This window comes from Mugil cephalus, chromosome 13, assembly GCF_022458985.1.
Source record: "Mugil cephalus isolate CIBA_MC_2020 chromosome 13, CIBA_Mcephalus_1.1, whole genome shotgun sequence".
Lineage (NCBI taxonomy): Eukaryota > Metazoa > Chordata > Actinopteri > Mugiliformes > Mugilidae > Mugil > Mugil cephalus.
Window position 1 is genome coordinate 17,204,284 of NC_061782.1, and position 11,700 is coordinate 17,215,983.

Below are 11,700 nucleotides of genomic sequence, written 5' to 3' on the forward strand. Positions count from 1 at the left end.
ACGCCATAGAAAATTTAAGTTAATTTAATGCGACAATGATCCAACCCATGTTTAGAAGTGTAGGAAAATCTTAGGGAAATGGCTCAATCAGCTTTAATTCACTAGTGGCATTATTCAGTGTGCCTTACTCTGGAATAAATATTCTAAGAAAACAAACAAGATCCACAAGTAAGCCCTTGCCATATAAAAACATGATAAACACTTTTATAAAAACATAAATACAGTACAGATCTGATGACGTCTGAAAGTCAGCGTCCATAGGGTCGATTACGAGGGCACCACATAAAATTGAAACGATGGCATAAACACCAATACAGCACTCAAGGAAATTATTGTCGTGCAAGTTTAAAACAGAACTGGTCATTTCTTTTTTTTACCCTTTATCACACCAGTATCCCAAAATGCCTGAGAAAAATAGCTTTCAGTCTTAATGGGGCTTAGGTGGTCTATGAGTTACACTTCCCTTTAATAACCAGTGATCAAACAGAAAGTGTGGTAGAGCATTTGCTTTCAACAAGGTGACTTGAACCATACATTTTGAACTAATAACCACCTGTGACACACGCTGGTTTCTACTCATACCTCATTGAACAGTTAAGAAAACTCAGTTTAGCCACATAAATGCTTCAAACTTAGTGTAAACGTTGTTGTAATTGATTGCAAAATAATCATAAGCTTCCAGTGGAAGAGGCATCCTTTTAAATTCATAAATCAGGCTCAGTGATGAGGATAAAACACCTGGAAAATAAGAAACATACTTTTAGGGAAAGAAAACGATTCAAAATCAAGACAGCATGCAGAATTCTGATGGTAAAGTACGCAGGATGTTCTCAGTAATGAATCCACAATATTAGCCTTTATTCCTATTGCATATAAAATGCCAATTGTACCTTTACTTTAGTGTGTCGAGTGATCTGGAAGCCTTCTTCTGCCAGGTTTGAACTGAAGGACTCTTTGCTGTGACAGTCAGAGCTGAGGCCATCAATAAGGCTGGCGGTGCCTGCTGAGGTTGTGTTGTAGCCGCTGTCCACCTGACATTAAAAAAGTAGTCAAGCACAAATATCAGTCATATGAGTCAATATACAATGAAATACAAAAACAACAAAGAAGCGTTTCCTAAGTAAAGTTGTTCTCACAAACCTGCATGCTAGAATCATAGCGTATGCTGCTTCCCTCTGTCAGAAGAGAGAAAAACATCTGAGAGCTTTCTGTTGCTGACACATTGCCCATACGAGAGCTGGTCAGTAGCTCCAAAGGTCTTCCACCGTTGTTGTTGTTGTCGTCGTCGTCGTCGTCCACCTCGTCCTCCAGCCTCCCTTCCATTCCGCTGTCTTTACCCTCGTCCATTTTCACAAGTTCCATAGTATCCAGACCTACTCTCTCAGTGTCAGCAGAGTGAGCATCCCGGGGCAGTGGCGACGATGGATCTAGTTCCATAGCGGGGAGAAAAGAGCAGGAGGGAAGCGGTTCTTCAGCCTCGTGATTGTCCTCAAGCTTAGGGTTGAGGATCGGGGAAATGAGAGGAGGGGAGGTCCAGTAGCGGACTTTGGGCCTGGACTTGTGTCGTGAGGTGTGATGGGACTCCTTGTGGAAATGGAGATGATGCGGGGAGCAGCTACGAATGGGGGAGCAACCTTCGACGAATGGACTCGCATTGCAGGAAGTGACAAGACCTGGGGGAACGCTGTGTGGGGTCAAGCTGTTTGGCTGCTTTGTCTCTGCTAAAGAAAGCACAGATTCAGATCGAAGATTAAAACGGTTGATTCCATAGTGTTTTAGATGAGTTTAAAAAAAAAAAAAAAACTCTACCTGAGCCAATCGGTGTGTGTGCTGCATGTGCAAAGATGGGAGAAATTTTAGGGGAGACGATGCCAGCAGGAGACGACCCACCAGGAAACAGAGGACTACTGATGCTCCCGAGGCTGCAGTCTTGATAGTGGCCATGCTGGATGGGACTGGATGAAAATTGACCCTAAAATTAAGACAATGTAAATACATTTTTGTTCAGCGGTGTGTTGAGTAGTGAAAAGGAGATTCTCTGGCCGATATTCAGCGCCATATGTGCAAAATTATCATTTGCATCCCTACAATTTTCCACTCACCGTAGAAGGAGTAGGAGCCGATGTGCCACGGGGCAAAGGGGAGGAAAAGATAGATGATATAGCTTCTCCTTCAGATCCTTCAACTCCTCCTATGGCTCCCTCTGTTCTGCTGTAAGATGACCTTTCCTGTCTGGCGTGTTCTCTCTCTGGGCTTGGCGGATTAGAGCCGTCAGAGCCACTATAACTGCCCTGGCCATCGAGGAAGAGTTTTCGTCTCAGTGAGGAGGAACTAAGACTTTCCTGAACAGCATCACACGCTTCCTCACAACGGTAATAATCTCCTGGAAAAGCAAGGGGCCGACAAATGTGACCTGAAGGTAGAAAACTGCCATAACAGATGAATCTGATTTACTGGTAATCTGAATTCTGTGGACAATTAGTAAAGACTTACCTAGAACTTTCTCCAAATCAAAAGCCAAAGGCAAAGAAAGGGTTGTCTGACAGGCAACTGTTCATCAAACAAAACAACAACGAGTTAAAAAACAAGAGATGGTGTTTAGATTGTAGAATGTCTTGGTACACCCTGTCAAGCATTATACCAACCTGAGATTTTTTCAGGCTCCTCTGCAATCATTAAACCTGCAAGTCAAGTGACACAATACAATGACTCCCAAAATCTGAGAACAACAAAATCTAAAATGGCAAATGCACAGAAAATGCGATAATCATTAAAAAAGTAACATGAGCTCACTTTTTTTACTGATCTGAGGGGCTTTACGGATGTCTGGTGCTGCCCACGGGGAGGGCACGATGGTTCCTTTGGTAAAAAACTTTATAGGGAGAAAGGGAAATACCATGATTACAAAGATGATCTATACATCTTCAGCAAACAAAACATTCTGCCATTGTGCAAGATAAGATTTGATTGGATTTTCATACCTGCTCAATAGCATGCTGACGCTTTTCCTCAATGTCAGAGTCCGTCCTGAAAGAAAGCAGAAAGACATGTTATCACCCTGACAAATTATAATTTGCTCCACACATCTGTGAAGATTCTCAGTCATCTAAACTTGTCTGGGTTTTCGTGAAGAAGTTTCACCACATTTCACCACTCATCCAACATCTTTTGAACGTCCTGATCAAAGTTTAAACTCCCTAACAGTCATGCAGACCTGAAGAAGCTTGGATGAGCGGTGAAACAAAGCTACAACAAAGGCAGTCCAGTTACCTTTGTTGTAGCTTTGTTTTTAGATCCCTCTCCAGATTTAATATAAGGAGATAATCTTAGTTGAGTAAAGGAACCTTGTCCTCTGAATTTTGTTTTTTGTCACAATGTCATCCACATATCTAATGCAACGTTTTACTTCTTCCATACCTTGTCTGGCTGAGGTAAAACGACTGTCGCTGGATTTCCTCCGGGTCTATGTCAACTGGCAGAAGACTAGCCATTTCTTCAATAGACCAGTGAAACTTGGGAGGAGTCTAGGAAAGAGATAGATGAGGAAGTGAGTATATAAAAAAAAAAAACAACACATAGAAAAAGAAAAGTAAAGTGTGTGGACATAATGCACCAGAATATAATACAGCATTATTTTTATTATATTTGCAGTAAGAGGTGTGTATTATATGTATGAGGTAACTTACAGCTTTACAGGACTTGGATTTGAAGATAGATGGACTTGGCACCAGGGGTTCACGGAGATGGTGGTAGTCATTGGGACTTTCAAAGGGGTTTCTAATGGAAGGTCTACCTGGAGTCTCTGGGGTGATCTGAATCTCCACATGGTCTCCCATTATATCTGCAATAAATCTGATAACGAACATCCCAGTGAGGAGGAAGCAAAGGACATTTAAACGCATATATCTGCCGGGGAATAATCCACTGAACCTCCAATATCCATGTCACTGTAGGGAAATGGTCATTTAATTTGTAGCAACATTACATTTCTATAGCTTTCTTTACCTACCTGCCTTCGAATGCTGGTATGGAGCTATGAACGAAGGAACTTTTTTACAGCCTTAAGTTATACGCGTTTCCACATAAAACATGATTAGTACACTCATTTTTAAACTACATTTGTTTTTCTGTTGGTACTTACAGCTGTTAGTTGGCCTGGACTTTGAGCACACAGCTAAAAACAGTCTTCATTGAGGCGTCAGCAGCAAACAATCAGCAGCGAGATGGTTCAAACGTTTATTTCAATTTTTGTCCCCAGGAGCCGTCAGCCAATAGAAACGCAGCAGGAAGTCCTCAGGGACCAATGAAGAAGACACTTGTGTCGTCACTTCCTCCTACAGCTTCGTTGACGAGTTTAGCGGGCTAGGTGGCTAACTAGCAGCTAATATCGCCCCTTAAAGATAATGCGTTACTAATTTCTGTACATATAAAATGAAAACTAAACATTTAACGCCCGCCTGAGTTTCTGTGACCGTTTAATAATCCAGTAGAGCATCAAAAACGCATTACAAGTCTACATTTGTCCACCTGCTAGCAAGCGTTGGCTACCTACAATCTTTCATCACTATGGCAAGTGCAGCAAATACCAACTTAAACGCAGTCCGGGAAACCATGGAGGGTAAATATGCATTAAATATACATATACAACAATGTATGTATTTGTAGAATGACTTTAAATTAATTTAATTATTTCAAAATATTCATTTTAGTAGCCAACTCCTAACTTGTTTGTCATTGTGTTTCTGACCATTTGTACAGGACGAGTAAATTTTGAGCAGTTCTGTCTTGTCTTTAGAAAATGAATGATGTTACAATCTTCCCAACAGTGCTACTGGAGATTTCAAGGTTGCTGAACACCGGTTTGGACATGGAGTCTTTATCGATATGCGTGAGACTGTGTGAGCAGGGCATTAACCCAGAAGCTCTGTCTTCAGTCATCAAGGAACTGCGTAAAGCGTCGGAGTCGCTCAAGGTACAGAATCTGATTTTAAAAAACATCTCTCCACTTTATATTATTGAAGGTATTTTTTTAAGAGGTGGTCATTGAGTTTTAATTCATTGCGTACGTCCCAGTTTTGTTTACCAACTAATGGGACTTGCGACCAATTGGTGATTATTAGTAACAACAATTTTAAACCCTAGCCCCTGATTAGCGATATTGTAACAGGGTGATGGAGAACAGAAACCCTTTATATTTAACAGCCACTGTGCTATTCTTCACTATAATTATTTGAATTAATTTCTTGCTATAAAGATATTTGAAAATGATCTGCATTTTCCAGCAAATCAGACAAGCAATTGTTTGAGTTCTTCTCCAGTACAGTACATGAACCCACATCAACACTGTAATCTAGTTGTGTCAAGCTGTAAATTGAGATGCTTGCAGCCGCTTTAGTTACAAGATTGAAGCCTAGATGACGGCTGAAATTGAAAACCACTTTCAACGCTGTGGTGTGACGATATACACCGATCAGCTGCAACATTAAAACCACCGATGGGGAGGTGAATAACATTAACGATCTTGTGACAGTGTAATATTCTTCTGAGGAATTTTTTAGAAGTGTGTGTGGATGTTACTTTGACTTGTAGCACCCCCACCCCATAGCTATGACACTCGTTTCTGTCAGCAGCCATCCTCAGCAGGATGCAGCCTGACACAAACACACATAAAAACGGTTTAAGAACAACTCAAGAAATATGAAAAAACAGTTGTTGATCTGACCTCCAAATATTTTAGTTATTTTAGTGTTAGTTGTTGAACTAAAGTTGTGGAGTAGTGGTTAGAGGTGCGCCTTGGGGTCCGAAGGTTCACAGGTTCGTCCCCCCGCCGTGTCCATGAATGTGGTGCCCTGAATAAGCACCAATTTTGCTCCCTGGGCACAGCTCACCTGAGGCTGCAGCCCACTGCTCCAACTGTACACACTACTGTGTGAATAACTGGATGGGTCAAAATGCAGAGAATTTCCCCACGAGGGGTCAATAAGAGAATAATTTATTTATTTAAGTTTCTGTCACAGTTTTTCTGTGAATATTTACTGTACAACAATACAGTATGTGTGGGAGAAGCAAAGTATCTTAAGACCTGTCTTTTCAGAGACTACACAAGACAGATTAAAATACTGACTAATCATTTCTTCCAGCTTTTTCCACATCTGTCATTTCCAGTCACTCAGCTTTGTAGATATGTAGTGATCAAACAATGATTCATGGGGGTGAATCACTGTTTTTAATGTTTGTCTGTGAAGATTCTTAGTCATCTAGTTATGGTATATCTGAAAACCAGGCTGAAAGAAGCCAGCTGGAGTTGTTTTCCTGAAGATGTGACTCCACTCATCCTATGTCTTTTTTTTTTTTTTTTTTTTTTTTTTTTTTTTTTTTTTTCTTCTTTAGGCTTCTGAAAACTGCACAAACTGAAGATGAGAACGGATCACTTCAACCTGAGACCGTTAAGCATCATGTGCTGTTCCTGGATCTGTACCTACCGTTGGACTCTCCAGCCAGTCAGATTTATCTGTGATTTGGCTCTTTTCTGAAAGCCTTCTTGGTGACACATAAAATTCTCCTGCGCTTTGACTTGTGCCTAGGTGTTTGTGTAGAGGTGAACGCCTCAGTCAACAAGTCTTCTCCTGAAATGAGGGCATGCTCAGGCATCAAATCTAGATGTGCTCCAGGTGCAAGTGTCTAACCCCAATTTGTAAAATGTAAGTTCAGGTAAGCACTGACATCCGGCCTTAATTTAAGATCATCTAAGTTCTGGTCGTCAACTTCTGTTATAGTGTTGCACTTTTCATGGGAATTTTTTTTTATGTTGTTATGAATTGTTTTTAATTATGTGCTGGTAAATTTGAACCTTTTGCTTCTTCCATTGTTATTGTTTCTTATGAAAAGAATGGGATGGTTTAAATAAAAATGTTACCGTCAGCAGCCACCAGGTGGTGTTGTGTCTTTCTTATTCTAAAATACAAGGTCTTTGCACTGTTACAACTTAGTGGTTTCCTGGTGATTCACTAATGCTGTTGTTTTGTCATCTTTCCAAAATCACATTTCCACTCTTCATTTATTTTTTATGATCTCATTTCTAATCTCGAAAAAATATATATATGTTTTTTTTTCTCCAAATGATTTAATGCGTCTCTTTATTAGGAGCCAATGTTTCTGAAGAATTTTACAAAGGAAATGATCTTTCCGGTCAGACTAGGTGAAAGGCGTAGAGATATTGGTAGAACATAGCACAATACAATACAAGAACAGACCATACAGGAGTGATCACATTCACAGGCAACAACATAGTTCACAAAAACATGAACAAGGGTCATTCTTTAGTGCAGGATGTCCTGTTGCTCTGCAAGCGTTTTTACAGTTTGTCTGTGTTCAATCAACAAAAAAGAGTATTTGAGATATATTGCAAACTTGCAAAAAAAGTCTTTGATCAACCAGAAACGAAGCCTCTTCATCATGTATCTAACCACACTCCGTTGTTTTGTTTCCCCGCTGTCTGTAAAATAGATCTATTCATCTTCTAGACGAGGGAAAGTGCTGAGAGCACAGAACATTCCTCCACAGGCCAATACACAGGCTCGAGGAGACCTCTTAAACACACCGACTTGTATGTGTGTCCCTCTACGTGCGAGGGTTTAGGTGTAGATGTCTACAAATGAGTAGCCCCTAAGCCGCCTGACAGTAACGCCTCACCCCTCGCAGGCACACCACAGAGAAAGCCGACGAGCGAGCGGGAGAGCGTGTGTGTGTGTAAGCATTTCTGTCTTCTTTTGCTTTGTCTCGCCATCTTGACTGACAGGCTGAAAGTCTGAATCTCTGTACTGCTGCTTTGATCTCTTAACACAGTATCTCTCTGTTCCTCAATACCAGCATCGTGTTAGCCAAGCATGAGAGACATACAGATTCAGTGCAACCTCCCCGTGATAGTCCATAAGCCTAAACAACCCCTGTTCTCGGTAGGGGGTGAGCTGTGTGAGATATTGACAGAGGAAGACCCACACGGAGAATCCTTTTCTTTTTTTTTTTATACAAAGGAAAAGAGTTATGCATGGCTTGATTGGCTACTATGGGCGTGGGATTCAGGACGCATTGCTCCCCGTTTGATGTGTTTGAAGGGTTTCTCCTTATCCAAGCCCGCTACTTTGATCTCGGTTAAACAAAATATTCCCAAATCCCACAGTCCTGACAGAGATTAGCGTCCATATATGCATAAACATCTAAGAGGTGTTCAACTAGGGCACTGGTCAGGTCACATGACTGTATGAGCTCAAGAGGCAGGCAGGTCCTCGCATCAGAACTTCTAAAGGTGTTTTTATTTGTACGTCTGATAATTATCCAGGCCGAGGAGTATTTTTTCTGATAAATGAGGGCAGTCTCATTTAAAAGTGAAAGATCTATGTTTAGCAATTACAGTTCAGGTGTGTGCAATGAATATTAGGGAAATAATTAGACTGGACTGATTAAAAGTTCTCCGTGTATAGGATAGTGGGATGATGTTTTTCCAAACCTAAATTACAGCTGCAGCATATTGTCTCAAATATTTGAAGTTTGACCAAAAGTCAAAGATCTCTGTTTGCAGAGTTATGTTTAGTTCACTAATTACCGTTAGCAATAAACAAGAAGGTTTAATGGTCTCCCTACAGATACAAGGCTTTGTTTGTCCATATTATGTATTATTGATCATTATATGATAATTACAGGTCAAAGGATTTGCTTTCATTAGTCCTTTTAGTAGATTTTCGTTTTTATTTGTGTCAAGAGGAAGGAAACCTTTTGGAGTTTGTGGACAAAAGACAGTCCTTTGTAATTTTAATATTCTGCCCACATCTGGAAAACTTTTTTTTATTTTTATTTTTTATCAGTGCAAAAGTATTAGTATAGTTCACTCGCAAGTGCACACGCTGATCAAGAATATTTACTCCTGTACTAAATACATGCAATAAGTTGCTCAGCCGACAGCACATAAAATAATTGGTAGTAGCTCTGCAGCAGCCAGCTATGACCGTAAAAACGCTGTTTGCATTTTAATGCATCAGCAAAAATAATCCGCTTTCATGAAACGACCGTGGCGTCGTCATGAGACCAACTGACTGAGAACGGGTTAAGTGTCTCAAAGCAGGAAACCACATCACTGACTCCTGTTTATGTTTACTTCTCATTTTAAAATGTTTATTTGTTGCGCAAAAAGCCACAGCAACCCGTTCCTGTAGCTTAAAGTTCATATTACTTTACATCAGCTGCCATAGCACAGTCGTCATAACAGACAAATTAAAGGGCCGGTGCGTTTTGAAATTCACATCTGGCAGTAACTTTGCGGGCTTGAAACAAACTCACATTTTCTTAAGTGTTTAGGACAATGGGAGATGTCGCCAAGTGTAAAAGGACCTTCTTTGGTTTGTCCTTCCTAGGCTACTGTAAAAAATTGTTGAGCAATGTGCCAGGCTCTGTAGAGGAGTACCTACTTCCTGTGTGGACATATCAGACACACAGTTTGGCAGTTTGAAAACGCAATTATGAAGACTTTGTTCCATTTCTGCTAATAAGCAACTGAATCGTAGACGCTGCTCCTTTAAGACTGCAGCAGCTGAAGCAATAAGTCAGCTTTGACTGCGGCTTTAATTTATTAAAGTTATTTCTCGTTTCAAAGGTTAATACGGCTTGAAGTAAGGTTTAAAAGGTTAAAAGTTTACACGTGAAGGGCTATTTTCTACAAAAAAAAAATTTAAAAAATGAAGAGAAAAAACGTACATGTTCTTAAAGACTTGAAATCCAGTTGTTGAACACCTGCAGCACCGTATGTCCTGAAGTAATCGTACTAATTCTGTAGGTATTCTGGCACTGGGCTGATTGGTTTATTAGCGTTTCAGTTTCTGATCGAGCCTGTCTGGCCCTCATTCGCCCGACGACGTGAAGCTTCACAAACTGCATTTGCCCTGAGAGCAGTTCTGTGACCTTGTCAGATCTTCTTCCAGTACACCACCGTTGATTAAATACAGGGCACACATTTACACCGTAAGATTATACTATTTAGGTCCCAATTAAATTCATATGAAGGAAATTGGATCATAAACTCTTTTAAGGATCGTTAACAATCATTAGACGGGATAATAGCATGGCAATCAAAATATGTTTAAAAAAAAAAAAAGAAAAGAAACTTCCAGTGTCTTTTAGTGACTTTGTTGTTTTTGGAAAATTTCCAAATTGATTAATGTGGAATTGATTGATTTACAGTTGTAATTAGCCGTACTCTGCATAGATGCATAATAATCATATATCTCCTTGCTTGTTTTAAAGTATTAATTGGATTCATTAACAAAAGCAGTTAATTGAATAACAATTAACAAAGTTGATGATGGTATCGATGCAGCTCATGCAAACTCCCTTGTGTTTTCCCTGTGATGATAATGAAACCACCTTTTTATCAGATTGGAATTTTGTGTGTTGGACTATGTAATGACTAATATGATATTGGGCTTATTAGTTTATTTGAGTGGCTCACTGAGGCGTTAAGCTGGCATTGAACACATTGTGTTTAACAGGTAGGCACCATATGCTGCCTTAATCAGACATTGGAATCGCATTTGGTTGTTAAATTGTCTCCTAATAAAAGCAGGTAGTAAAACAACTTGAGCTAATTCAATTCCAGGCGAGTTTGGGCGAAGTGAACAGCTGTTCATATTTTTTGAATTGTTTTAACAATCCCCCTCTCCTCTTTCTTTTTTTTTTTTTGTTTCCTTACAGGTTTAACTCAAGCAGCCTGTTTGTTCTTCAACTTTCCTTGTTGAAAATAGAGACGGAGGGTGGACGAGCTGTCCACTCTCCTTAAAAGAAGACAATACCAGGCATATTGTAGTGACAGCTTGTATTGTATGTGTGCGCGCGAGCGCGTGTGTGTGTGTAAGAGAAAGAGAGGGAGAAAGAGGAAGGAGAGAGAAGGAGCATGTGTGTGTATGCTAGAAAAACAGAAAAATATGGGGAATGTGTGTGTGTGCGCGTGTGTGTATGCGTGAGCATGTGTGTTACAGTGACAGCTTGTATTCTCCGTGATTAATGATGTGCTGTGTGACTTGATAAGTGCTTCGGAGGACCAACGCTTGTTTCAATTAGACCTTGTGAAGGTCGCGACGCCGCGCCGGCCTCTCATTATCATATCCATAATCAATCCACATTATCATAGGGGAATGTGGAATGGATGTGTGATATCTTGGTCATGCACACACACACACACGCAGAGAAGGATGAGCACACACACAGACACCTAATCACATACCAAAACACAATGACATACTCTCTCACTCAAAAGAGCACACACACACACACACACACACACTCTTCACTCCAAGTTGATTTGAATCATAACAGTGGCTGTCGGAACGGATTGTCTGTTCAGATTAAGAGTGTGTTTCTGAGAATTAAGCAGCATTGATGGTGGTGGCATTTCAGATCCCCTCTGCAGACACAAATGCCAAAACATCATTCTGTCACCCCCCCTCTGTCTCTTTCGCCCAACCACACATAGGCCGCGGCCACACACACACACACACCCAGACACGCACTTAACTAGGGACCCTGGGGCATTTTTAATAGAGGCGAAGTGATTCGTATGTTTTTACTCCTCTAATGAGAACAGATTGAGTGGTATTTACACTTCATCGGCTGATCTAACCACCTACACATTTCCCTCATGCTTCTGCTGCTCGG

General features: G+C 40.5%; 1 protein-coding gene across 2 annotated transcripts; it reads right to left on the reverse strand.

The window, feature by feature from the left end:
* Positions 1-8: 8 nt before the first annotated feature.
* On the reverse strand, positions 9-4,567 carry bora (bora aurora kinase A activator). 2 transcript variants are annotated; one of them, XM_047602404.1, is made up of 12 exons: positions 4,142-4,567; positions 3,687-3,852; positions 3,418-3,524; positions 2,982-3,027; positions 2,794-2,872; positions 2,646-2,681; positions 2,494-2,550; positions 2,103-2,383; positions 1,810-1,972; positions 1,141-1,718; positions 891-1,031; positions 9-738 (listed from the first exon to the last, which is right to left on the reverse strand). In XM_047602404.1, exons 2-12 carry the CDS (start codon positions 3,834-3,836, stop codon positions 718-720), a joined length of 1,659 nt encoding a protein of 552 aa, XP_047458360.1. In that variant the 5' UTR covers positions 3,837-3,852; positions 4,142-4,567; the 3' UTR covers positions 9-717. The 2 variants fall into 2 exon arrangements, with proteins under 2 accessions (XP_047458360.1, XP_047458359.1); XM_047602403.1 differs by having other exon boundaries at positions 1,141-1,721.
* Positions 4,568-11,700: the final 7,133 nt, after the last annotated feature.

What these genes read in the sequence shown, in the direction of transcription:
- bora (XM_047602403.1), bottom strand. Translation starts at nt 3,836, where the DNA reads ATGGGAGACCATGTGGAGATTCAGATCACCCCAGAGACTCCAGGTAGA. An exon ending in GGAGCCTGAAAAAATCTCAG is followed by an intron (nt 2,551 to 2,645) that starts GTTGGTATAATG and finishes TTTGATGAACAG; the next exon opens with TTGCCTGTCAGACAACCCTT. An exon ending in TGATTTGGAGAAAGTTCTAG is followed by an intron (nt 2,384 to 2,493) that starts GTAAGTCTTTAC and finishes TTGCTTTTCCAG; the next exon opens with GAGATTATTACCGTTGTGAG.